Source organism: Fistularia commersonii, chromosome 10 (assembly GCF_037954325.1).
Source record: "Fistularia commersonii isolate RoL2024-O1a breed Wild chromosome 10, RoL_Fcom_v1.0, whole genome shotgun sequence".
In the NCBI taxonomy this organism is placed as follows: Eukaryota; Metazoa; Chordata; class Actinopteri; order Syngnathiformes; family Fistulariidae; genus Fistularia; species Fistularia commersonii.
Genome location: NC_141293.1, coordinates 9,291,658 through 9,316,367, shown reverse-complemented (window position 1 = coordinate 9,316,367; position 24,710 = coordinate 9,291,658). Strand labels below are relative to the sequence as shown.

At 43.9% G+C, this 24,710-nt stretch overlaps 1 protein-coding gene across 1 annotated transcript in view; it reads right to left on the bottom strand.

The window, feature by feature from the left end:
* The window catches only part of iglon5 (IgLON family member 5), a 140,259-nt gene extending 120,067 nt beyond the window's left edge, over positions 1–20,192 (bottom strand). Inside the window, exon 1 of the mRNA XM_086153660.1 lies at positions 19,535–20,192. Within this exon, the coding sequence (XP_086009786.1) occupies positions 19,535–19,595 (61 nt within the window). The 5' untranslated portion in view covers positions 19,596–20,192. The remainder of the gene's footprint in view (positions 1–19,534) is intronic.
* Between the last annotated feature and the right edge of the window lie 4,518 nt (positions 20,193–24,710).

The window sequence follows — 24,710 nt, the reverse complement described above, 5'->3', positions numbered from 1 at the left end:
CACACTGAAATCTGGACTGCTTAATAATTTCCCAAAAGACTTTTGGTCATTGGAATAGATTTACCATAAATACGAATATGTACACAAATTGAACCTATTGGTGAAGGAGGTGAAATACCATGGCAGATTGCTGTTTATTTGTACACCTGAATGATTCACATTCCCGAGGCAAAGTGCCCGAATCTCTAAAGAAATAAAAACAACATTTCTGTGGTTGGATCAGAATCAGATGCCTTCTTATTAACTCTGTCTCTGCTTTGGAAGAAAAAATAGTAAATCATTGCTTTAGACCAGAAAATAAAATTTTAATCAATAATTCATCCATGATTAGTTGGGAAATAGATATTTTACTTTGATACTGTGGCCATTACAGCACAATATTCTTTGTTTCATGATTATTTCATCTATTTTTTTTTAAATCAGCATCTTTTTCTGGCCTGCTGTTATATGAAAAGCACTGCGCAAATAAAGCGGTCTAATTATTATTGCGACCCTGACAGACAACTTGCGTTTTGCTTAAGCGTACAAAAGCAATTTACCAATCACAAATTTACATTCCATTTTTCTGATTATAACCGATATTGTGGAACAAACATGTTGACTTCAAAACAAGGGAACTGTAGAGCTCAATGTCACCTAATAGACAAACAGGCTTTTAAAGGGGTTGAGGAATATCTAAACATGGATTCACTAGTGTGTGCAAAATATCCACAGTTAAAGTGAGGTGAGCTTTTGTTGAACAATTAATATTGACTTTTTTTTTTTTTTTTTTTATGAAAATTCGGGACTGTCTCAGACAATTAGAATATTGTGATAAAGTTCTTTATCTTCTGTCATGCAATTGCAAAAACAGAAATGTCATCGATTCTGGATTCATTACAAATCAACTGAAATATTGCAAGCCTTTTGTTATTTTGATAGTGCTGATTATGGCTTACATCTTAAGAAAACTCAAATATCCTATCTCATAATATTAGAATATCATGAAAAAGTAATTTTTGTTTTTTTTAATTGCATTACAGAATATAAAGAGCTTTATCACAATATCCTAATTTTCTGTTTTTTTTCTGTAACTGTTAACAGCAATTATATAATGAGTAACGCATAAATCCATGTGTAAAGTAGCCACTTACTTTTATTATGGGTTTCATACACATTTAAAATTGTGGTCTGGCTCTCCCTGTAAATGGATGCTCATACGTTGGGCTGAACAAAAGTTTGATTATCCAGTGTTCTCCGAGGCCAGTCTTAGCAGATGTGACGGCCCGCCCGCTGCATAGCTTTGCGCAGGTAATGCACAGTAAGGTCATGCATCTGCCCCGTGTAATTAACTGTGTGGCCTGAAAATGCGCCTTCAGGATACCATTAACCCGCGATAGCCTAACAAGGCTGTGCAAACACGGACTAAATACATAGGCAAATACACACCGGTGGTTTGAGTGAGTGAGAGAGCGGGGAGAATCCATTTCATGAATATTGGATTTCATTATGAGGGTGGAAAAAAAAAGCTTTGCTGTGGATCATTCTTTAATGACCCAAAGTCCACATGCATGAATCTTTTAGCAGCGGCTGTCTGTGTGATGGGTGGGCTGGGATGAAAGCAGAGGGGAGGAAGGAGGGCCGACTCCCCGGTGGATTCTGATAGACCGCGATGCGAGACGGGGCCTGAGCACCTGCATCATGGACTGAGACAATCCCCCTGGACGGCTGTGTCGTTCTACAACAGACACCAGGAAAGCGCACTTGCTGATTTTCTCTTTAAGTACCAAAGGGCAAACAAGGGGGAGAAAAAAAAAACAGGTTTTGTTTTGTTTCTTTTTTTTCCTAGACTTGAATCCATGCTGGGATTAACCCGGCAGATCCCCCCCCCCCCCCCCCCCCCATGGGGTCACCCCACCTCCCGCTTCAAGAAAACTAATTCCTGCTGATGCTTGTTTTGAGCGCTTCTGAAAAAAGCGTGAACACGATGCGTTTAACAAATATTCTGTGACAAGGAATCTCTGCATCACTGACATGAAAATGTAATATCTGTATAATTACAAAGTAGTTTTCCCACAATGACTTTTTTTTTCCCATCCAAATTCTTCCACATAAGCTTTAGCTGATTGATAGAGAAATAATTGAAGGCATTTTCATGCTGAGTTTGATTTTCCTTTTTCTGACGTTGACGGGTAATATCTTGCTAATTCTGCAGTATCTCTGAGACAGCAGGGGGGAAATGTATTTTTTTTTGTAAAATGCAGAAGAGCGCTTTCTTTCATTTTTTTTAATGGTTTCATTAAAGTGCAGCAGTTAGGCTTTGACTAGGTAGTTAGGGGTTTTACATGTTTATTACTTGGTTACAGATTAATGCTTGCTGATAAAAATGCAAAAGAGATTTTTGGATGAGAATATAATCATTATTGTCCATCAAATTCATCTGATTTTATTACATTTAAGGTGGTTACTTATTTTTTGAGGTATTTTTTTCTTTGCTGCTTTCTTTTTCAGTATTTATATAGTTTTGCAGTTTAATGATTTTTTTTATTTTTTTATTTTTTTATTTTTTTTATTTTATTGAATATAGACAGATGTTTTGGTGTATTTTTTCCCGAATGCTATGTATTTATTCAAACATTTCTGGATATCTCTCAAGATCTGACCTTTAAATCTATAATTCTTTTATATTTTTTTCCTCTCTGGTTTCTGCTGGGGCTTTAATGCCTGCCTATTCAACTGAAAACTGTGCACTTGTTTGAAACTTCTCTATGGAAAATACAATAAAGATCTCATCATTGTCCTTATCATTTCCCCCCACTCCCCAGCCCCCACTACCCAAGCTCACCTGCAGCCACACTGAGATAATCCAACCCCATTTAAATACGGTATTATTTCAGGATTTCTTTTAATCATAAGAGAAAATGCTGCCAGCTCTCCAATTATCCTCTCTTATTGGCCGAGAAACCAAGACACCTCGCTCTCCTCCTTTTGTCTGGCCCTCGAAAAAAGACTCGGTGAGTTTCCTTGACATAAAGGACAAATATAATTTGCTTATTTTGTAAACCTTTAAGTCACCGGACGGGAGGTTTTGACTTCACAACAGGAAACTGAAGCAAACCTGACAGAAGAAATGAGAACCGAGTGAACTTCAATCTACGACCGCTTATATGAATCCATCAGTTAACGCTCGCCACCGTCGATCGCTCTGCATCGTAGTTCATCCCAGAATATCTGAAAGGGGATTATAGGATTAAAAGGAACAAGATCAAGAGCTTAAAGCTTAAATGAAAATATCAAACATATTGTCAATCTTTTTTATATTATAATAAATGCCATATTGCTATTTGCTTTGATTTTCCCCTCCTCGAGCCGACACCTTTTCATGGTAGGGAGGTTAGTGCGTCCCAGAGATCCCCAGGAGCTGTGTTGGCGGGGACTTTATGTCCCTGGTAGGGCCACCAAAGGCAAACAGGTCCTGGGTGAGGGACCTGGTTTTCCTGTGCCCGGACGTGGGTCACCAGGGCCCCTCCCAGGAGCCAGGCCTGGTGACGGGGCTCGATGGCGAACGCCTGGTGGCCGACCCTCCACCCATGGGGCTTAGCCTGGCTCAGTCCGAAAGGGCAACATGGGTCCCCCTTCCCTTGGCAGCCCATAGGAGGGGCCATGGGGGTCGGGTGTGATGTGAGCTGGGTGGTGGACAGACCAGGGGAACTTGGCGGTCTGCAAGAGCTGGCTCTACAAACAGGGAACATTACTTTTTTATGCAGAGAAGGAGCTTAGCTAGTGCAGGAGGTTGATAGGTTCCAGCTAGATATAGTCAAACTCACCTCAACGCACAGCTCAGGCTTTGGAACAAGGCCTCTCAAGAGGGGTTAGACTCTTTTCCACTCTGGAAAACAGTCTTTTCACCCGCTGAGAGGTGCCGGGCAGGTGTGGGAATATTGATTGGCCCCTGTCGCATCCCCTACATGTTGGGGTTCAACCCAGGGGACAAGAGGGTAGTTTCCCTCCACCTTCAGGTTGGGGGACGGATTCTGACTGTTGTGTGTGCCTATGCACCCAACAGCTACAGGTGGTCTTCCAAACAAGAAGACTACCCTTCCGATTTGGGGTCCCTAGAGGGGCACACACGCACACACACACTCACACGCACAAACACAAACACAGGTCGACCTTCTTATGGAGAGGATTCATCAAGATGTCATGCATAAGGGATCCAGTCCATGTCATCCCAAAGTCAACGGTTTGCAGCATGGGGTCATGAGGAACTGTGTGTATACATGTGTGTATGTGTGTGTGTGTGTACGCATGTGTGCATGCGTGTGTGTGTGTGTGTATACATGTGAGATAATTTTTCTCTGAGGGCTAATTTACAGTATATGCAAGAGATACAGATGTAAGAGTGTGTGCAAATTAATTTTTTTCACCCATTTTTCTGATTAGGAGCTTATTTTCGGATCATTTTTAGAAACTGAGGCACGATTCTGATGGCGTCATCCCTGTTGAGGGTATGAACAAAATCCTACTACTAACCCAATTTTGCCAGATTATTTTTGCCAAATCATTTTATTTTATTTTATTTTATTTTATTTTATTTTATTTTATTTTATTTTATTTTATTTTATTTATGTATGCATGTATGTAAGTATTATTTGGCTCTGTTCATCATAAACAATCAGAGCTCTTCTTCTCAGCAGTCCTATTCCTTGTTTGCAGAGAAAACATCTTATGGAATAACAATATACTGACAATGAGTTCATAATTATAATTTCATGTGTGCAATATATACATTCATTCATTACTGAATGCACTGAGGGTTACATTGGGGCTGGAACCTATTCCAGCTGATCACAGGGCCACATATAGAAACGTACAACCGATCACTCTCTCATTCATACATCTTCCACATCATTGATTGCCTTAAAAATGGTGCCCATTTTTAATGCGCCCATAAATAATGTGTTTGTATGTCTTTTTTAAAATAGCGTCACATAAATAACATTATTAAAATTGCTTCACATATTCATTAAACTTTCTCCAGAGGGAGTGCGTTCCAGCGGCCAACACAGTATTTATTACAAATTGCGTAGACGCAGTGGTCCCCCGGGTGACGCCGCTGACACGGAGGGGGGGGGGGATACGACAGCTCCCGCGGTAAATGTCATCACACGTGTCTCGATCCCAGTGGGCACAAGGCTGTCCCAGAAAAAAAAAGGCAAACAGATGGCCTTAGGTCGAGCACTTGAGTTTTTAAGTGAGTTGAGAGCAGGGAGCGGAGACAGGTGAGTGGGCACAGTCAGACGGGCTGTTGATCCCCAGGGCCGAGCAGTGCTTTTAGAACACAAACGCACCGGCTTTTTCTTTTTTTTTTTTCAATCATAACAAATGAGATGCTCCTGTAATGCAATTCAACCCGCTTATGTGTCGGACTCGGTAATCGCTGCCTACTGGACAGAAATATTGCTGTTTCGAGGTATTTCAAAGCTACTCAGTCTATCCGGCTCTGACAACCCCTGCCTCTCTGCTCATTTAGAAGTCTCAGATTGAAAAAAAAAAGAAGAATCAGAGCTACATCAGCGTCCACTGTCAGACCGCTGACCATGGACATCTCTGTGTTTGAGAGGAAAAACCTCGCTGCCGCGTAGGGAGCTGGAAAACAACCCCCTTGAATGACGGGCTAAGGCTGCGATGCTTCTCAGTGAGGAGCCGCTGTCATAAGATTTTTGAACAAACGCTTAAACCAAATGGAATTGAAGATGGAAAGACCGCCACTCCTTTTAGCATTGAGGCTGTGTTATTCTGACAGTGGAGTTTGGTGCCGCTAAGCAGTCCTGCACACACCGCAGAATTGTAACTCTGGTTACCCCTTTTTTCTACCGGATCCATTAGAAGCATCGGTAAGTCTAGCTAGGTATTGAACGAGGAATGCACAACATTTTAAACTAAATTTAACTACAGCGAGGGCGGCAGAGCTGTTTACACCATGTCCCTGGTTCCATTCCGGAGGACTTTCTACTTTCTTCCAGTTTCCATATTCTTCGTGCGTCTGCGTGGGTTTCCTCCCACAATCCAAAATCATGCAGGAGGTTACACGTCTGTTTATGACATGTCTTCGGTCTCTATATCTATCAACCCCATGACCCTGGGAGCATTAAAATCGGTATTGGTAATGAATAAATGAATGATCTGGATAAACAAACGCAAACACAGGACTGAAGAGAAAGTAATCAAGTCTTCTGCGCAAACAAGCCACTGCGGAAAAACCTTTCAAGAGTCACCGACAGGTGTCTCTTAGATCCCTGCAAATGCTATTTGATCAGCTCCACTGCTGAGCACTTCTGCCGGTTTCAGCCCCAAGAAGCAGACTTGAATATTTTTCCCCTTTCTTTTTCCAACCCAATCCAGTATTTGTTGTTATCACAAGCTTTGGCGAATTTAACAAATAGAAAACATGAGCTCCACAGAATTCTTCTTCAGTGCTGTTGTTATTATAGGAAGAGTGGACAGCGGAGAAGAATCAACAGGTGGTCAAATCTCCCACAAAGTGCTTTAAAATGCCTGAAATAATTGAACCTTTAAGGCGGATCTTATTATTCCTGATATTAATCTTCGCAGTAATGCCATACTAATTAAACCAAATAGAAATGCAATTTCGGGAGTTTTCCCATTGTGGTGAATCAGAGTCTAACATCTCCCCCCTTTCTGAAAGAAAAAAAAAGAGCGAGAGAAAGAGAGAGAGAGAGATACGACAAAGAAGGGTAAAGTCAATAAGGCCTGATTATGATGGATCGAATGGAGGATCAATCACGTCGGGCTGATTGAGAAAACACCTGCATTGTCTGGCCCACATTTGTCTTGTCTGATTTCTCTGCCTCTCCGCGGAACATAGATCAATCCTGATTACGGCTGTCAAAGCCCGAACAACTAGCAGATGTAACCGTGGCTTCGGAAGGTGCGCACGTGACGGGAAACATCGTCCAAAACGGGGACCCTCCAATTATGTTTCAGGTGCAATGTGATTTGAAATGAAATTAGGAAAAAGAAAACACGCCACTGAAGGTCTCACCCCGTCAGTCTGTACAGATGTTGTTCTTTTATTTCATGAAACTGCCTTTTCTAACATTGACTTCGCCTTGCTTTTTTCTACCGATGGCTTACACCATCCCCTCTGCCTGTGACCACATTTCTCATTTCGAAGCACCATTTAGAGGGGTTTATTTTATTCTTTTTTTTTTTCTTTTAAACCTGTCAGTCAAAGTACAGAGGCTGTGAAATACAGGATGAATGGACGCTTTTCAGACACCTGGCCCATTTTTAATAAACCACGAGTTTTGAAACTCATGAAAAGTAAATGAAAACTTTTATTTTTTTCTTGTCAAGGGGCCTCTTAATGAAACCTCCATGCCACTGATCTGAACTTCGACACAAATAATTTCATTTTTTGTTACTGCTGTCTTTATTTTGATTTTCAGATTTTCTTTTTGTTACTTATTTTCATGTTTATTCTTTGGAATTCTTTGACAATGCCGAATTTGCCACTACTACTACTGGATTTGTTGTGCTTCAGTACTCTGTATCTTGCTGAGGGTTATTATACTATTGTTATATTGTACCACTGTGAAGTTAAAGTGAATAATGATTTGATTTCTGACACTTTTTTGGTTTCAATTTTTTATCCTGACAAGATAAAAAGAGAGCGCAGGTTCCCAGAAATCGATGCACTCGTACTTTCGTACTAGTTTCCCTTTTTGCTTTTATCCTTTCAGGTTAATGGCTTTACTATCCCAGAGATCTGCGCCCACAGAAGGGCCTGAGACCACTAGTTCGCTAGTTAGCAGTCTGAGCACCACTTTGGAAAAAGCTGCTTATTCATTCATCATCTCTGCTGCTTATCCTACACTTCGGGTCACAGGGGTGCTGGAGCCTTTCCCAGTCGATCACTGGGCCACAAATAGACACACAACCATTTGCTGTCTCATTCACATGCCATATAGAGACATACGATCTTTCACTCTTTCATTCATCTGCAGCTCAGTTGGTAGAGTGAACCCGTTCTCAATCCCAGTACATCAACCGCCGGACAAACAGCGAAAGTTCCTTTAGCGTGACAAACCAAGGCGTTGAAACCCCATACTCATTATTTCTCGATGAACGTGGAGTGTCATGTCTATATCAACATTTGTATTTATATCTAATCGCAACCTTAATAGAAATGGAGTTTGTATTTCCTGCATATTCCTGTTGTAAATGAGAAATAAACGCTTCTACAGGAATGACGCTCCGTGTTCATCAAAAAGAGAGGAGAAAGGGTTATGCATTGGGAGAACGTGTTGATAGAGCGAGTGTCCCTCCAATCAGAAGGTCGGCAGTTTAATTCCCAGCTCCTCTTTGACAGCACGGGCAATATACTAACCCCCAGATTTCTTCCGATGGCCTGGCTAGCGCCTTGGAAGGCGTGCCGTAATTTCCAGTCTATTGAGCGCAGGTGAATATAAGCTGCACTGTCTAAAAATAACTAAATATAACTAAAAGCCGTAGGTGTCTATGCTGTGACATGAGATATTTACACAGAAAGATGTTACACAGAAACTTAATTTTAAACTTTTAATCCAATACATACTGGTAACATACACAAATACATACTGGAAATGCTTTCTTCTGAAAATTCCCTAATGAAAAAGATTGATAATAAATAACACAAGCAGAATTCCATCTATTTTCTATCCCGAATCTGTCCTACTCCAGCTGATGGCTATCTTCGTCTTCCTCCTGCGCACTAAAACCATTAAAATAACCTTCTTCATTGTCGGAATTGAACAGCCTCAGAATTTCACAGTAATTTCATTGGTAAGATGTGACAAGGCTAAACGTTTTGGCAACATGAAGCTCATTAGTCCAAAAAAAATCCATAAATAGTAGTAGCAGTTTACAGTCCGGATAATTACTACAGTGCATGAACGGCTGAATGTGAACCAGTGTAAATCGCTCTGGAATCACCATTAGGTGACTAAAAGCACTATATAATTAGGCACTATATAGAAACACAACCATTCATCCTCACATTTGTAGGTCTGGGCGAATTAGGGAAAAATGAATCTACTGCATGTTTTTGCAGTCACAAGGAGAACACAGAGACTGCACACAAGAAGGCCTGCAGCAATCGAACCACCGAACTTCTTGCTGTGAGGCGAAAGTGCTAACCGCTGCGCTACCACACTGCTCATTTATTGAGAAAAAAAATAAACAAATAAATCAATAGTGGATGATCAATAGTGATCAGCAGATCCTCCACTGATAACTGTACTCCTTTTCTTAGGATGTGGGAACTTTTCCTTTCACACTGCTCTAATAGTAATCGTGTATTAAATGATGTGACTACTTCTCCCACTGCTATTGACTTGTCAGCAAAATATGTTGTATTAGAGTACTGTTTCCAAACATTAAGCAGCTAATTGCCCTTTTCTGACACCTTCATTATTTCTTAATGGAATTGGAGGTCTGGTGACCAGATAAAGGTCACATCGATACAGCCGGCGCCCCCTTGATGGGGACACTGTGGGATGTACTGCTGTGAAAGGTTTCCACAAAATCCTCTCTAAAGGGAGCCCTGCTAGACTATTTGTTTTGTTCTGCACACGCTGGAACCATTTGGAGCTTCCAGCTATGTTTTCCGTAGTAAAACCTAAATATTAAAGCATTTGTATACTTATCTAAATCAACATTATAGCTGCCGGAAGCGCTGTGTTTTTAACAAAAATGCTGCCGAAATTCACTTCGTTCCCAGCATGGTCTCTTTGCTCTGAGAGTTCTTTGTGTCCCCCCAGGGCAATTAAAAAAAGGACATCATATTTTCTGGACATGAAACATAGACTGTGTTTTAAAAGCTGTCAAAAGTGTAAATTTTATGTATTCAGACTTACGAATGTATGACGCGTCACTACACCTCCTGGTCTGTTACATTTTCCGGTAAGAAAATCCTCCATTAGCAAGAAACTAATGGCAGCCATCTGCCTCCACCGAATGGGTTAAGAACAGCAAGGTATTATGTCACCTTTAATTTAATTCTGATGTGCTAACATGCTATTTTTTCATCACTAAAAATTAAATGGCTCTTTTAATTTATTATTTTTCTTCATCAGACAGATTTTTTATTTTTATTGATTATCTATAGCAGGGGTGTCAAACTCATTTCTCATCGCGGGCCACATACAGCCTAGGTAGATGTCAAGTGGGCCGGACCATTAAAATAATAGCATACTCAGTAATAAATAACCAAAATATCATGTCTTTCCTCTGTTTTGGTGTAAAAAAGTACAAGAACATTAGGAAATCTTGAAATTTAATGAACAATCCTTTTACAAAACATGAAACACCTCATATTTTCTTAAACAAAAGTGCAATTTACTTCTATCATTCACATGTATGCATTGCAATCATGTGATCATGCGATCCCACTGATCGTACAAAGGCACAAAACTTTAATAAGTAATTGGTTTTGAAAAATATTGGAATGCACTTTCAGATTAAATGAGACTAATACAGAAAGGGATTTTTAAACCATTTACACATGTGCATATAAAATCTAAATAGAATCCCTGCCTACACCCTCCAAACTAAAAAGGGTGCTATTAAATGTGTAAGGATGAGAGTATTCATCTGTCCTGTAAATGTGTAAACTTCATACATGAAAAATGCATACACATACAATACATTATGAAAATGTATGGAGTTGCGTGAACAGTAGAATTCCATCATACTCGTTTGTAGTGAAACTGGGGACTAACATTAAATTGCACATGTTCGCTAACAATTAGCTAGCTGGCTTTTACCGCTGCTTCACCGATTTCTCGGCTATCGTTGAAAATGGACCATTGTGTCCTCAGACCCGCCAGCAATTCGTCGATCTTATCTCTTCTCAGTTGTCTTTGCAAGCTGTCATATTTTTCGCTCTGATGAGTCTCGTAGTGGCGCCGTATATTATATTCCTTAAATACCGAAACTTGTTGCAAACACGCCAAGCACAAAGGTTTCCCGTGCGTCTCCGTAAATAAATAAGACATAGTCAATTTTTCTTTGAAAATTCTACACTCTTAAACTACATTTTGGCTAGTGAAGGAGTAGCGAGGAGGTAGAGAACAGGGTCGAAACGACGTCATAACAAGCAGCAGGTGGTACATTGATAACGTCTGCTGATTGGTCGGTCTCAGTGACGCAAGTAGTCGTCTACTTTGACCAAAATAGTGCGCCCCCTAGAAGGATATTCTTGAATTGCACTTAATTAAAAAAAATAAATCCTTGTCTTTTATGCATTTTTTCACTTTCAAATGATCCTGCGGGTTTGGTCGAACCCCCTTGCGGTCCGGTACCGGTCCGCGGGCCGTAGGTTGCACACCCCTGATCTATAGCATCTATCCTGCACCTTCATACTGTGAGGATTAAGCACTAACAGAATGCTAATATAACAAATATACAAAATAGTAGAATGTATTTGGATTTATCTTGGACAAGGGAATCCTTCAAAACTTGTACATTCATGTACTGGTTCTGATATTTGTGTTTAGATAAACATAAATATTTTGTATTTTATGTTACACATGCTACTACATTTTGAATGCTAGAATTGGACTTCTGGTTAGTTTCTCAGTCTCCCTCCATTCTGCCTGCCTCCCATGTCTTAACGGCTCACGCCCGGCTGTTATCAGTCTCCGTCTGTCCAGCACAGCTCCTCACGTCCTTCACCAATCAGCTCCCCGCCCTCCTCTTCCCCACCTGCCTCTCGCCATGTCATCAGTGTAGTTAGTATTTAAGTTCTGTCGCTGCTGTCAGATCCTTCTTTGTCTCGCCACCTCAAGTGTTCCTCGGGGTTTAGTCCTCTGCCCGTCTCTTGCTTATTCGTTCCCTTCCATTCGTGTTTTGTGATTTTCGCCGATTCAAAAAGCCCCTCGGTCGCATGGGATGTAAACCTGCGCTTCAGCTAACAGGGAACAAAGGTAAACATGTCAATTTTAGTATCCAATGGTTGGATAAGATGACCTGGACTGTAGAACTAAAGACTTTGCTGCTCAACCAAATATTAACATAGAAACAATCTTGAACTCCAGCCCTAGCACACACAGTAAATACAGCAAAGCAATCAGATCCTTTCCCCCCAACTTCTTGTATACCAGTTTAGATTAAAAAAAAAAAGAAAGAAAGAAAAATTAAAAAAAAAGAATTTATATGATTGTCCACTAGAGTCGCTCGTCTGTGACCTCAAAACGCTTGTTGGTAGGCAGATTATATCTACACTCCACTTTTGGCCAAAATCTGATTTAGCAAGATCTCAGTAGCCAGTCTGGTAGATCTCTGAATAGCAGCGAAGGGTAATAAATATTGGATAAATCAGTCAAGGGGGAATTTTATTATGCACATATTAATACTGCAATATTCATTGATCAAAGCACATTTCTACAACCTGAAACCTGAAACTGCATTTGATCGGACAAACCCGGCACTCAGAAACGTGATCAAGACTTGTCGATTATTGATTTATTGATACGTTTACATGTACTCTTGTGTCGTGCGACCACTGCCCTGTTTGTGCTTTGAGGCAGATGAAGGACACAAGGATAAGGAATGTTAACAGGAAGTCACATTTGAATTTCACAATGAATTCTCCTTATCTGGTGCATTAATGCCAATGCAAAACTGAGTTTTTTTTTTGTTTTTTTTTTCCAGGGCATTGCAACCTTGACATTTTGTGCTTTAACTTGAAAAATCAAACCAACCTCAGCCAAGGATCGGTGATTCACCAAATGAGGGGAAAACATGAAATCGAAAAAGGGAAAGATGTGATTTACAGAATAAAAGTGCGAAAGGTGTACAAAGCTGTCCAGAGGCTGTCAGGAATGAATGGAACTTCACTGCATCAAGAAAGATGGAATAGCAGCACAAGGCTTTTAGCGTTTTTCCAAGCCCTGATCTAATTAGAGAAATATCATGAAACAATAACACAGTGGTGGTTCTCTCAAAACCTAATTAATGGCCTATTACAAACACAATTGTTAGATGAAATCTCATCTCCTAACACCCCAATTACTGCCATATCGCCACAATATCACAATCACCATATTCTGTTCTGAAACCATCCCCGTTATCTGTTGTTTTTGCAGGATATTCCCGGGAGCTCAATCTTTCAAGATTTCTTCATAAAGGGCCGTCACGCCAGACACCTTGGCAAAACACCGCCTTTCCTGTTAGGATGTTGCTCGAATAAAGACGCTCTATTACGAAAAAAAATCCTGCCAATGCCTTCGCGGCTGGAGCCCGAGCCATGTTGGAGACTCGAACAACAGGAGAGCTTCTCCAAATCACAGCAGAGGCTCGGAGAGGCGGCAGGCTGACTACCGCCGGGCACGGAGATTACGCCTTTCCTAATTACATGGTTCTTTTTGTTTCTGTTGCAAAACCCAGAATCATGCCGGACATTTCGAGGAGAATCGACATCCTTTTGTTGAGTAACCTGTTGAATGCCGAAACCACTGGTGATGATGATGATGTGCATAAGCACCTTATTAGAGGGTCCTCACTGGGTTGACTCCCAATGGTGCGGGACATTAGCAACGTCTCCTCCGTGACCCAAAATTACACGTTAAGTGACCCGGAACCACATGCTACGACGCCCAAGCCAACATTATCACGCAAGCGGAGTTTTCATTGGTCGGCTACACCTGGCACGCTTTTCTTCCGCCTCATCATCAGCCTGCAAAATCAATCTATCTCGATCACCGCCTGTTGCGGGGTCTTTGAGTGCCCCCTCCCATCCCTCCTTCACGCCATCTGTCTCTTCGCTCCCTCCCAGCAGCCCTCCTTCAATCATTTTTTTCATAACTCCTGTCTCTCTCTCTCTCTCTCTCGCCCTCGAACCCCCCCCTTCTTCCCTCCCGGCATTATAAATACAGTCAGTGTGTGTGCGTGTGCTATCTCGCTTGCGTTTTTCAGATGATTGGAGTTTTGCCGGCGTTGATGCAGGACACGCCTGAGTCACAGCAACACGTCGCGCCGCCGCTCATTACGTCCGCTGACACCTGACAGGAATGAGAATGGCGCAGAAGTCAGCGCGAGAGACATTCTTCCAGTCGCACAGTCTATAGCGCTGAAGTCCGGCGTCCGAGTCTCTCATATGCCCCTTTTTCTTTTTTTTTTTTTTTTGTTCCCATAGGAGACAGTGTTGGTATGTGGTGCTCGTTAGCACATCCTGCGTCGCTCCTCACCAATCCTTCCCTCTCTCTGTCTATTATAAGCCCGAGACACAATTATCCCCCGTCCTGTCTTCCTCTTTCACCCTACCATCTCCCCATCACGCCGTAAAATGAGAGTCCAGAACACAATTACCCCTGTTCCCTCTTATTTTTTTTTTTATTTTTTTTTTTTCATGTATATTCATTTCTCACTCTCTGTCTCCCTCTCCGCCCCCCCACCCCGTGCCTCTGCCTCTGCCTCTTATGGCTCCGGGTAGAAAGTCTGTGAAGGGAGCAGCTGCTGAAATATTTATTGATCTGTTTTCCTCCGGTTTTATTTATTTCCCTCTCGTTGTCCGCCCTGGCCCCCACCTGGACCCTCCGGCACCACGAGGGCATTGGTGGCATGGTAGGGGGTGGCCGGAAAAATGTCACTTTGCGAAAACCATTACTCGGCTTTGTTTCGCACCCTGTACTTTCACTTGTGTAAACAGCGAGAAGAGTCGGGCGGAGGTAAAAACCGGGAGCCGATGTAGACAGATGTGGCACAGATTGAGCCATGAGACAGGCGGATCTTGGCATCTGCTTCAGAGCATCGCTAACAGAAAAAAAAAAATGGTCCGGGTGTTGCTCTCTTCATTTTAAACCGTAAAGGAAGTTGCGCACACAACCGCGGGCGACATGAGGCAGCTGGTAGTCATGGCAACAATGCCCTCTGCAATTTTAATTACAAAAACGGACGCAGCGATGAATCTCGGGTTATCCACTTCTAATTTAAAGGCCCCCGCGCCGGTGAAGTCCGAGGTCACTCCGATGGTGAGAACTTCGGCCGACATCTGAAACTAATATTATCATCTGAGCCTGCGGCTGCCACTGTAGGATATGATTTCTACACACACACACACGCACACACACACACACGAGGAGCACACATAAAAACACATGCTGCAGGAGAAACACACAGACACACACAGACACAAAGCTTCGCCATCACTAGCCATGGCCTGTATTACTGCCTAAGCCTTTTCTATTGATTTGCCGGCGAGCTCCTTGTCTTTTGGTAATGAGGACAGGGAGAGAAGCAGGACCCTCGTACCTCCCGGCTCCCTCAGGACGAGCCGCCTGCGCTAATCTGAATTGTGTTTCCAATAATGCTAACTCCCTGGCACAAAACGACTAGGAGGAACAGAGGGAAGAAATCGCACAGCTCTCGCCCTCCTCCTCCTCCTCCTCCTCGTCCTCTCGCAGCTTTCATTACTCTTAAACGTGAAACATCTGCACATCACCCAAACAAAGAAAAATAAAAAAACATCTTTCTCTCCCTCTGTTTCTCTTATTTTCCCCGGATGGCTCAATCCTGTCTGGACCAATGCCCTGAGAGCGAGAGGGCTTCAATTCTGCTGAGGTTTATTCAATTTTTTTTTTCTCCATATGAATCTCATTGAAGGCAGATCGATGAGTTATTAATATCCCCGCTGATGTATATACAGAAAGATGTCCCCTGTGCACCACATAAGGCTAAAATTGATTTACCACTCACACCTTTTATTGAGGGAATTGTTGGGATTTGTCTCCCCCGCCGGCCCCAGAAGGGTCCAGGGTGTGTTTAGGACCTTCCTTGTGTGTTCGAGTACGTGAAACAACGTGCCGCTGATCTCCCGAACAATCCCTCTGCCGTACCGAACAAAATAAAACCTTGTCATTTATCAAAGCGAGGAAGCAGAGACGGTAGTTTGGGACCCACAGGGGCGAGCGGAAACTGTCGGGGTGGGACTCGGCGAGGACGGTCGGGAGGTTTGCGCACAAGCAGCGGTAATTAAACACGCTATCACTACCTGTCCTGAGTCAAGAGCAGTCCCAGTTCCTTTCCATTACACTGAACTCCATATATTATAGCTGTAATTATAATTGCAAACCAGTCTGGCTGTAATCATTATTTATGACACTGACACTATGTGTAATTGCCAAACCCGAAGACCAATATGTGAGGCCCGCTGAAGTGTTTATCAAAAGCGACAGCAGAAATCTCAAGGGCAAGTGAGGTGATTCCGTCCCCGGTCGCCGTCGTCGGCCAAAACTTTCACACGGATCGACGGGCACCCTGGGGTTTGAACCTGTGACCTCTAAAAATCACCGCTCGGGCAAGTGTAGACCTCGGTGTTTTAGTAATTATTAATGCACGTTCATTATGGTAGCTGTCGTCACCGTGCCTTCAGGGCACCGCCCCAATGGGAAATGCGGTTGTTTTTGAAATTTCTCTTCCAGTAAACCTTGAAATTATTAAAAAGCCACCATTCTTTTCTTTTTTTAAAAAAAAAAATATCCATGAAGTCTAAATCAGACTGAATTCAACATAATCTTAAGGCTTGATGAGTCAACTCCTCAACAACGCCTGGCAAAATGTCAAACTGTTTCTGCTGCTTAAAGCTTGAAATTAGGGGGAAATGTGAGTTCCCGCAATTCCCCTGGTGATACAGGGTATTAGCTGATTTAGCTATGCAAACACACAGCGGCAAGTCAAAGGCGGTGTTCACGTCTCTGCGATTCATTTTTTCCTTAGCGGCGCCGTTTTCTCCTCAATCCCAGGTTAGAACCAAGTTGAGTTTTTAGAAAGTGTAATTATAGCTCTGCAGAGTTGTAGCAGGCGATGGATGATTTTTTTTTGGGGGGGGGGGGGGTTGGGCCCGATCCTTGTCCCCGGTGCTGTCCAGTCCAGAACGCCACTTGAAACTGTTCTCTGTTTTCTCACGCTGGAAAACAACGGAAACTGGATCTCAAAGCAAGGGCGAAAGAATGATATGAAAATAAATAAATGAAAAAAACCCAGCAGGGACCTTCCAGAATAGGAGCACGAGGCATCTGTTGATGCTGGCGCCTCACCGCTCTTCATTTCCAAGCCAGCACTGGTGAGTCAGTCGTGAGTGTGTGTGTGTGTGTGTGTGTGTGTGTGTGTGTGTGTGTGTGTGTGTGTGCTTGTGTGTCTGCGTGTGTGTATGAGATAGAGAGAGAGGGGCTAAAGGAAGAGGAAGAGCATTTGCAATGTGCACTGACCCCACTTGGCCCCCATATGTTGTTGAAACAAGAGGGATTGTGGGTTACAAAGCGACCCACCTGTTTTCACCCATGTTTCCTGCCCAGAACACTTCTTCTAACCGGACCCCCTGCCCCCCCCCCCCCCCCCCCCCCCCCCCAGCGAACCCATGATGCCACTGACAGCGGGTGGTTTCCATCAGTAATTGATGACAGTCATTCAGATGTCTTTTCCTCAAATATGTTAAAATCGAAAAAAAAAAAACACCTTACACATCCTCTACAATGACCTTTATATGACCTTGCATGCAAAGACAGTTTATCTCATCTTTTTCGCTTTCCATCCAATCAGCGACGCCCTTTGAGACGATGGTTAGTTGTTTGGTTCCACATTTAGGCGTGTGTATGTGTGTGTGTGTGTGTGTGTGTGTGTGTGTGAGCTAAGACTGCCATCAATAGACAGTCTTGTCAGCTTATTGTTTCTGAAAAACCCATTTCATTTGTTTCTGATAGTAAATGAAAATTAATTCTGTCATGCATAATGCGAAGAGGCTGAATGGGCGATAAATAAGAGTCGGAAGGAAGAACGTCTTAAGATTAATCGAATGCCGCCGAAAGGACGTAAAAGGAATTTTTCTTATAAATCATTAACAAGGCGTTAATAACTCAAACGGGGTCCCGTCCAGGTGAGCCGCTGGGCCAGCTCTCATGAGCAGATATAGAAATGATGACCTATTGCTGCATGATTTATCAAGTTGTGGACGGTGACCTTTTAGCAGTCGCGTTCTTGCTGCGTTCACCTTAAAAGCGGGACACACGGCGGGTCTGCAGCAGGCAGGACCTATCCCCAAACCCCAATCCCGGTCCGAGTTTAATTCATGCACTGTGCACGGATGACATCAATATCCCCCCCCCCCCTTCCCGTCTCATCAGACAGCCGCCCCTCGTCTCCGCAGAAAGCCACAGGTTTCAAATTCGGACGGGGTAAACGCTCAAATCAGCTGCGACGGTTCGCTTTGCATGGCGCTCCGAGCAAGCTCCAGCATGCTTATGTGCGCAGCCATCCGTCTGCTTTCCGCCTGCTGTGCGGAAAGGGGGTGTTGATGGCGGGTGGGCGGGCGGCGGGGGGGGGGTTCGGCTCGCCGTCCCGAACCAACCGTGACCGGTTGCCCCCCCGACTCTGCCCCAATGCCCACCAGGAGTCAAGGTGCCGCAGCCTATAGCCCATCTGCATCTGCAGGCTGTTAACCTCACGTCTTATTGCACTGACACATCAATTATTGTTATTAAGAGACGGAGTAATTTATTTATATAGTGATTTCCCAAAGGACACAGGCAGAACTAATTGAGCCAGGTGTGTGTGTGTGTATTTGCGCGTGCGCGCTGCATACAAAACTAATTCAAGAGAGGGGGAAGGACATCCTGGCTGAGGGGATCACGGTGGCGGCATGACGGAAGATTGTCACACTGTCAGCGGGAAAACAAACATTGTACTGTTTTGGTTATTCATGCCGGACGACGCCATGCCCCTCTTTCCCTCTCCCCCACCACCAGCTGTGGACGGAATGTCGGAGAAGATGTTTGTGCCGGCAGGAGGATCGAATAAGGCTCGGCGACCCGTCCCATGCATGTTTGACCCCTTCATCCATAAATTACCTGGTGCCTCAGATTTGTTTATTTCTTTCTTTCCTGAGGAAAAGGCAACTACAACACTGTCCTCCTCCCTTCGCTTTCCACTGCATTGCCCCTAACCCCCACCCACCCCACCCCTTTACTCACGTCGAACCCACTCCTCCACCCCTCCTCCTTTTTTTGAAGGGGGGATGATGCGTTCACGGGATACCCGGCCATTCAAGTCACGTAAAAAACAGCACATTCACACGACCCGAGATGCGAATCCATAAGGATTTTCCATGTTTGTTTTTCTTGTGTTTGTTTTTTTTTTTTTCCTCGATAAACATGTTTGACATACATCACCCGTTGCTCAAGGAGCTTCTAGAGCTCGGTGCACGCGCGCCGCACGTGCAGCAATACACGCACGCACGCGTGCACGCACACACACACACACACACACATTTCTGTCTGTGAGCAAAGCGGGGAGCGCACAAGTAAAGCAGACGCGTGAATCAGACTCAGGTACAACACACACTCACACACACACACACACATACAGCCGAACCCCACCCCCGTGCGACGACGGCCCCCACCCCCACCCAGCATCATTAGTATTCACCTCCACCACTAATAATTCTTTTTATTTATTTTTCCTGTTTAGGGCCAGCGTTGCGCGTAAAAGTGCAACTTACCTTTGCACAGCAGGACCAGGATCAAACCGGCGACCGCGTTCCGCAGCAGGGGGCAGCCCATGGTGGAGTTCTGACGGGGGGATTCTGCCGGTGCTTGTTGCCAATCTCCTCGGTATTCCTCCTGGCTCTTAAAAAAGAAAAAGGTGCCTCTGCGGCGAAGCCACTCATAGAACAAAAAAAAAAACAATAAATCGATAAATTGATCCCCCCTCGTCGCTCGGCGCGTCAGCAAGAATAGTCCGGGCGCTTTCTACATGTGACCAGACGGAAACATCAGCCTTGGTGCGTGTGTCTTTTTTTTTTTTTTTTGTGGACCCCCCCCCCGCGCTCCTCCTGTTCGAATTCACACACGCGCGCGCGTGCACGCACGGGGGTTGGGTTATGTTTATCTTTTTGCTGCGTGGAGCAAAAAAAAAAAAAAAAAAGCGGGGGGAGGAAGGGTAGATCCTGGTTTCAGTCCCTTGCAGAAAGAGATGATGCTTTCACGGCGCAGTGTGGGGGGGCAGGCTGTCCGGTAAGTTGAGGTAAATATTGTGCGTCCACTTCCGTGGGATTAGCCTGCTCCTGGTGTGTGTGCGTGCACGCGTGTGCATGTGTGCGCGCGATTGTGTGTGTTGGTATGCAGCGCGTCTCGTCGCTCCGCACTCCGCGCGTCGCAGCCAGCATCAGCACCTAGGCGCTCAGAAGGAGGGGGGAGTGACTGACAGCCCTCTCATCCAATCAGCGACCTGCAAGAAAAGGGGGTGGGGTCTTCGGCGAGTCGCGGCGGCGCGCTGCCGGGGGAGAGGCTGAGCGCGGAGGCGCGCCTGGTCCAATCCGCGCCTCCGGTTGCCGGGGGGGGAGAAGGGGGGGCGAGGGGAGGACGGTGTTATGCGCGGCGCGGTAATAATGCAATGTGATTTATAGCCGGTTCGGTGTTGCTGCAGCAGTGAGAGAAAATACTCCGCAAAGGAGACAGGCGGGAATGGTAACTACCGGGACATGGTTGGAGGGGGGAGGGGGGCCCCCAGAGACATTTGGGGGCCTCAGGTGTGCGTCCCGGGCGCCGGGAGCGGTGCCTGGGATGACACGTTGCGCTTTGACGAGCAGAGAAAAAGGTATAGACGGGTATCGTCAGTGCAGAGAAGGTGAGGCGTTCACAGACCCGCGCACGCCAAGAGGCTGCGAGTGGACGGCGTAAAACTGACAGAACAGATTGTGGAGAAACACACTCACACACACACTGATCGCACCTTAAAGCTATTTGGGATGACGCTTTATGTGCATGCAGAGTTAGTTAGTGAGCATTTTAAGAACATCTTGTATTCCTTTCAAGCATCTGGTGTCTGAACTATGAGGAGAGGAAATGATGGAGTTTGATAACCTTGGGATTGACCTGTATCCCTTGGCCAGTGCTCCTGGGTGCGTGTGTCCACGTGCACGCTTGTGTGTATATCCCAACTTTTTTCAACCCGTTTCTCTGCTTTTCGTGAATTAACACAAATGAATGAACCAAGCTGTTCTTCTTCTGAGAGTGTAGTAGTTTAATTTCCATTTAAACGCTTGCCAGCCGCTGCTCAGGAGCCTTTTTCTCCCAAACTTTCCTAAACAAGACTCAGCAAAAAAAGCCCTGATCCGAGCTTAAAATAGACCTATGTTAAAATTAAATCCAGTCTCCCTGTTGTTAAAGAACTGTTCCGTTTTATCGCCTGCTTTTGGAAAATTCGACCTTTTCGAGAAAAAGGGCGGTGAGCGATTGAGACAAAAGACCTGCTAAAGCCCCCAACTTTAGTTTGCTACCTCATGTTTAATTAATGCAAATTCGTTAATTGAGTGCGTCTTTAGCCCCCAAGGATCGGAGTTAAAAATGCACCAAGGTGCATGGGGACAACTGCTTTCAGAGCGTTTTTCAAAATCATTTCCAAGCAGGAAACTTGGTAGGGTAGGTAATGCTACCACCGGACTGAAATTGAACATGCTTTATTTGCAGTTATGATGTAAAATTCTTCATTATTTTATTCAGCAAAATTCTCTATTATTTTTGTTTTTCCAAAAATCTCTTTTTTATTTGTTTTTTTCAAATTCTTTATTTTTTTTGCTGATTCAATGGGATTTTTTTCCCCCTAATGCATCCCCACAAACCTCATATCTCATTCAGTCAGTCGATCTCCTTTCACGAACGAGCAACAGGCCGTCCCCGCGGAGCAAAGTGGGTCAGCATTCACATAATGTCTTCTGGATGGGGGTGTAATTTCCACAGCCGCTGATATATTAGTCAAGTTTTGACAAAGCTTCTGAATAACCAATTAATGCTTTATTACTGCTGTGCATAAGTATTAAAGCATTGCTCGCTGATTTATGATATTCAGATGGACTGAATACAGGAGGGAATAAACAGATTGCACATCTGTCCCAGATGAAAGATGAAGGATGGATGGGAAGATGAATGGGCAGGCAGAGCCAGGACTGATTAATGAGTCAGCAAATCAAAGCGCAGAAGTACTTACAGCTCTCGTATGATTGGCCTGTAAATACACTTTACTCTGCAGTTTACACAGCGGAGTGAATCAGAAGCTGATTGGGTTTTCAAATGCGAACCGCCGAATGGATTCAGTGTTGTGTCGCAGTGTGTGTTTTTTACAAACACACAAGCGATGATGTTGATGTTCCCTCAGCAAATTGCCACAGATTAGCAGCATCACAAGTTCAAGTGTCCAATTCAATCAGTTCAATTATAGATGTATTGATCACAATGATCACATGCATATATAACTTTATTTGGGATATGAACAGTCTGTAAATGCCATCACACACCTGCTCATTTCAATTACCGTAACACTACTGAGTAGTATTTAACAAGCACACGGTGCTTTTTAACAAATTGTATCCTGTACGACCCCCCCCAGGAATGTACTTAACCTAGGAAGTGGCAACATGAATTGGATTTTACATCAGATACATTCTTATTTAACAATAAAAGGACACCTGTCAAATGTAATATTTTGAGTTGAGAAGGATTAGATATTTTCACTTGTAAAATATTGACTGAATAGATATATAAACATAGAACCAGTTGGCAGTCGGTCTCACAATGAAATGGTCTCTGGTTCGATTTGAACAGGAGGCCTTTCTGTGCGGTGTTTGCACTCCCTGTGTCTGCGTGATTTTCTTTTCTTTCAGGTTCTTTGGTTTTATCCCATAGTCCAAAGAGATGCAGTAGATACAATGGAGACCTTAAATTCCCCGGACGTGTGAATGAGAGAGTGAATGGTTACTTGTGTCTATATGTCATGTGAGTGACAGAGTGAATGGTTACATGCCTCTTTATGACATGTTAATGACAGGGCGAAGGCTTGTATTTCTCTATAAGATGTGTGAATTCATGAGAGTGAGTTGTTGTGTGTCTCAATATGTGGCCCTGTGATTGACTGGCAACTGGTACAGGATGAACCACTCTCTCGTCCATTGACGGCTGGGATAGGTTCCACCCCCCAGGAGAGATAATGAATGAGTGAGACATCGTAACCTGACACCTAATGGACACCCCAAACTATTGACACCAAATTACGAACAGACTTGCTTTATTCCCCTCGATGGCAAACTTCAGCAACACAGTATAAACAAGCTGGCTACATGCTGCGGTTTGCAAAAAGAATTAAATCAAACGCAGTAGGAAACAGTGTTTTTCTTATCGGCATGTATTCATTCTCCTCCTCCTCCTCATATTCATTTAGTCATACTGTATTTACACTGAAACACTGCAGGGCATTTTATTTTGCAACTTCTAATTTGGCAAAGAAATGCTGGTTTTTCATGACACTTAAAACTCCAATTGTAAAAAAGAAAAAAAAAAAAAAGAGCTGCAGCCTTGAAACCCCAATAATGAACTTTGCGATCAGTTATTCAACAGGGTCGACATCCACTTGGGTCTTTGTATATGGACCTGTCAGGCGGCGGTTGTGTTTGCACTCCGCTCTTTATAAAGTTATTCAATAAAAGTTACTCGTGAGGAAATGTTGACTTGAATTAGCATTTGGACCCAGAACTTCCAGAGCCAATTACCCGACGACCGCATCTGCCCTCGTCAAACCGTAACGCCTGGAGAACACCGCGGAGGAGGGCCTGCAGGAGAAATAACGATGTTTTAACTCCACTTACAACAATAAGCAGAACATGTCATGATATAAAATTATCTGAGCCAGCCAGAGTAAAAGACTGGCCAATTAGAAAGTCCTTTTCTTTTATTTGTTTTCAAGGATCCAAAGCGTTTATTGTCACATATGCATTGTAGCAATGCATTTCCCTATATTGTGAAATTCCTACTTTCCTGTCCGCAGTGCATTTGGATATTTGCTGATAGAAAGAGTGTAAACATTTTTATAAATGTGAATATGATCATTTCTATACAACAGTGGCAGTGCAATTAGATGTTTGAATGCAGCTTGGTGTGCATCTCACAAAGTGCAGGTGCAAGGATGAGTACAATTTAAGTGGTAGTAGACTGTTCATGTGCAAGGAGAAGAATGAGCGTCAGCTGTTTAAGTGTCTGATGGCAGTCGTGTAGAACGAGTTCTTTAATCATGTCATTCTACATTTCACACTCCTGTACCTCCGGCCGGAGGGTATGAGCGTGAACAGTCCGTGTTGGGCTGGGCGTGGTCCGTGGCGATGGAGGCAGCTCTCCTGTGGACTCTGAGGTGGTTGATGCTCTGCAGAGAGGGCAGTGGGGCTCTGGTGATCCCCTCTGGAGTCTTCAACACTCGCTGCAGGCGTCTGCGGTCCTGAGCAGTGATTCTGCTGTACCACACACCGATGCAGCTGGTCAGGATGCTCTCAAAAATGCAGCTGTAGAAGTTGCTGAGGATCTTAGGTGACGTGCCAAAGCAACTCAGCCTCCTCGGGAAGTACAGCTGCTGTCGAGCCCTCCTGACTGTCTGTGTGGTGTTGAGCGACCCAGGTATTTGAAGCTGCTCACCCTCTCAACCTCAAGACACTGGAGGAACAGTAGCTGATGAGGTCTCCCACATATACAGACCAGTAGCAACCAGACAACCATTCACTCATTTGGGGCACGTTTTCCTAATTTTGTTTTCAATTAACCTGGACTGAGCATGTTTTTAGACTGTGGGAGGAAACCGGAAAATGGGGAGAAAATACAAATTCCACACAGAAAGGTCCCCTTTTGGGAACCGAACTA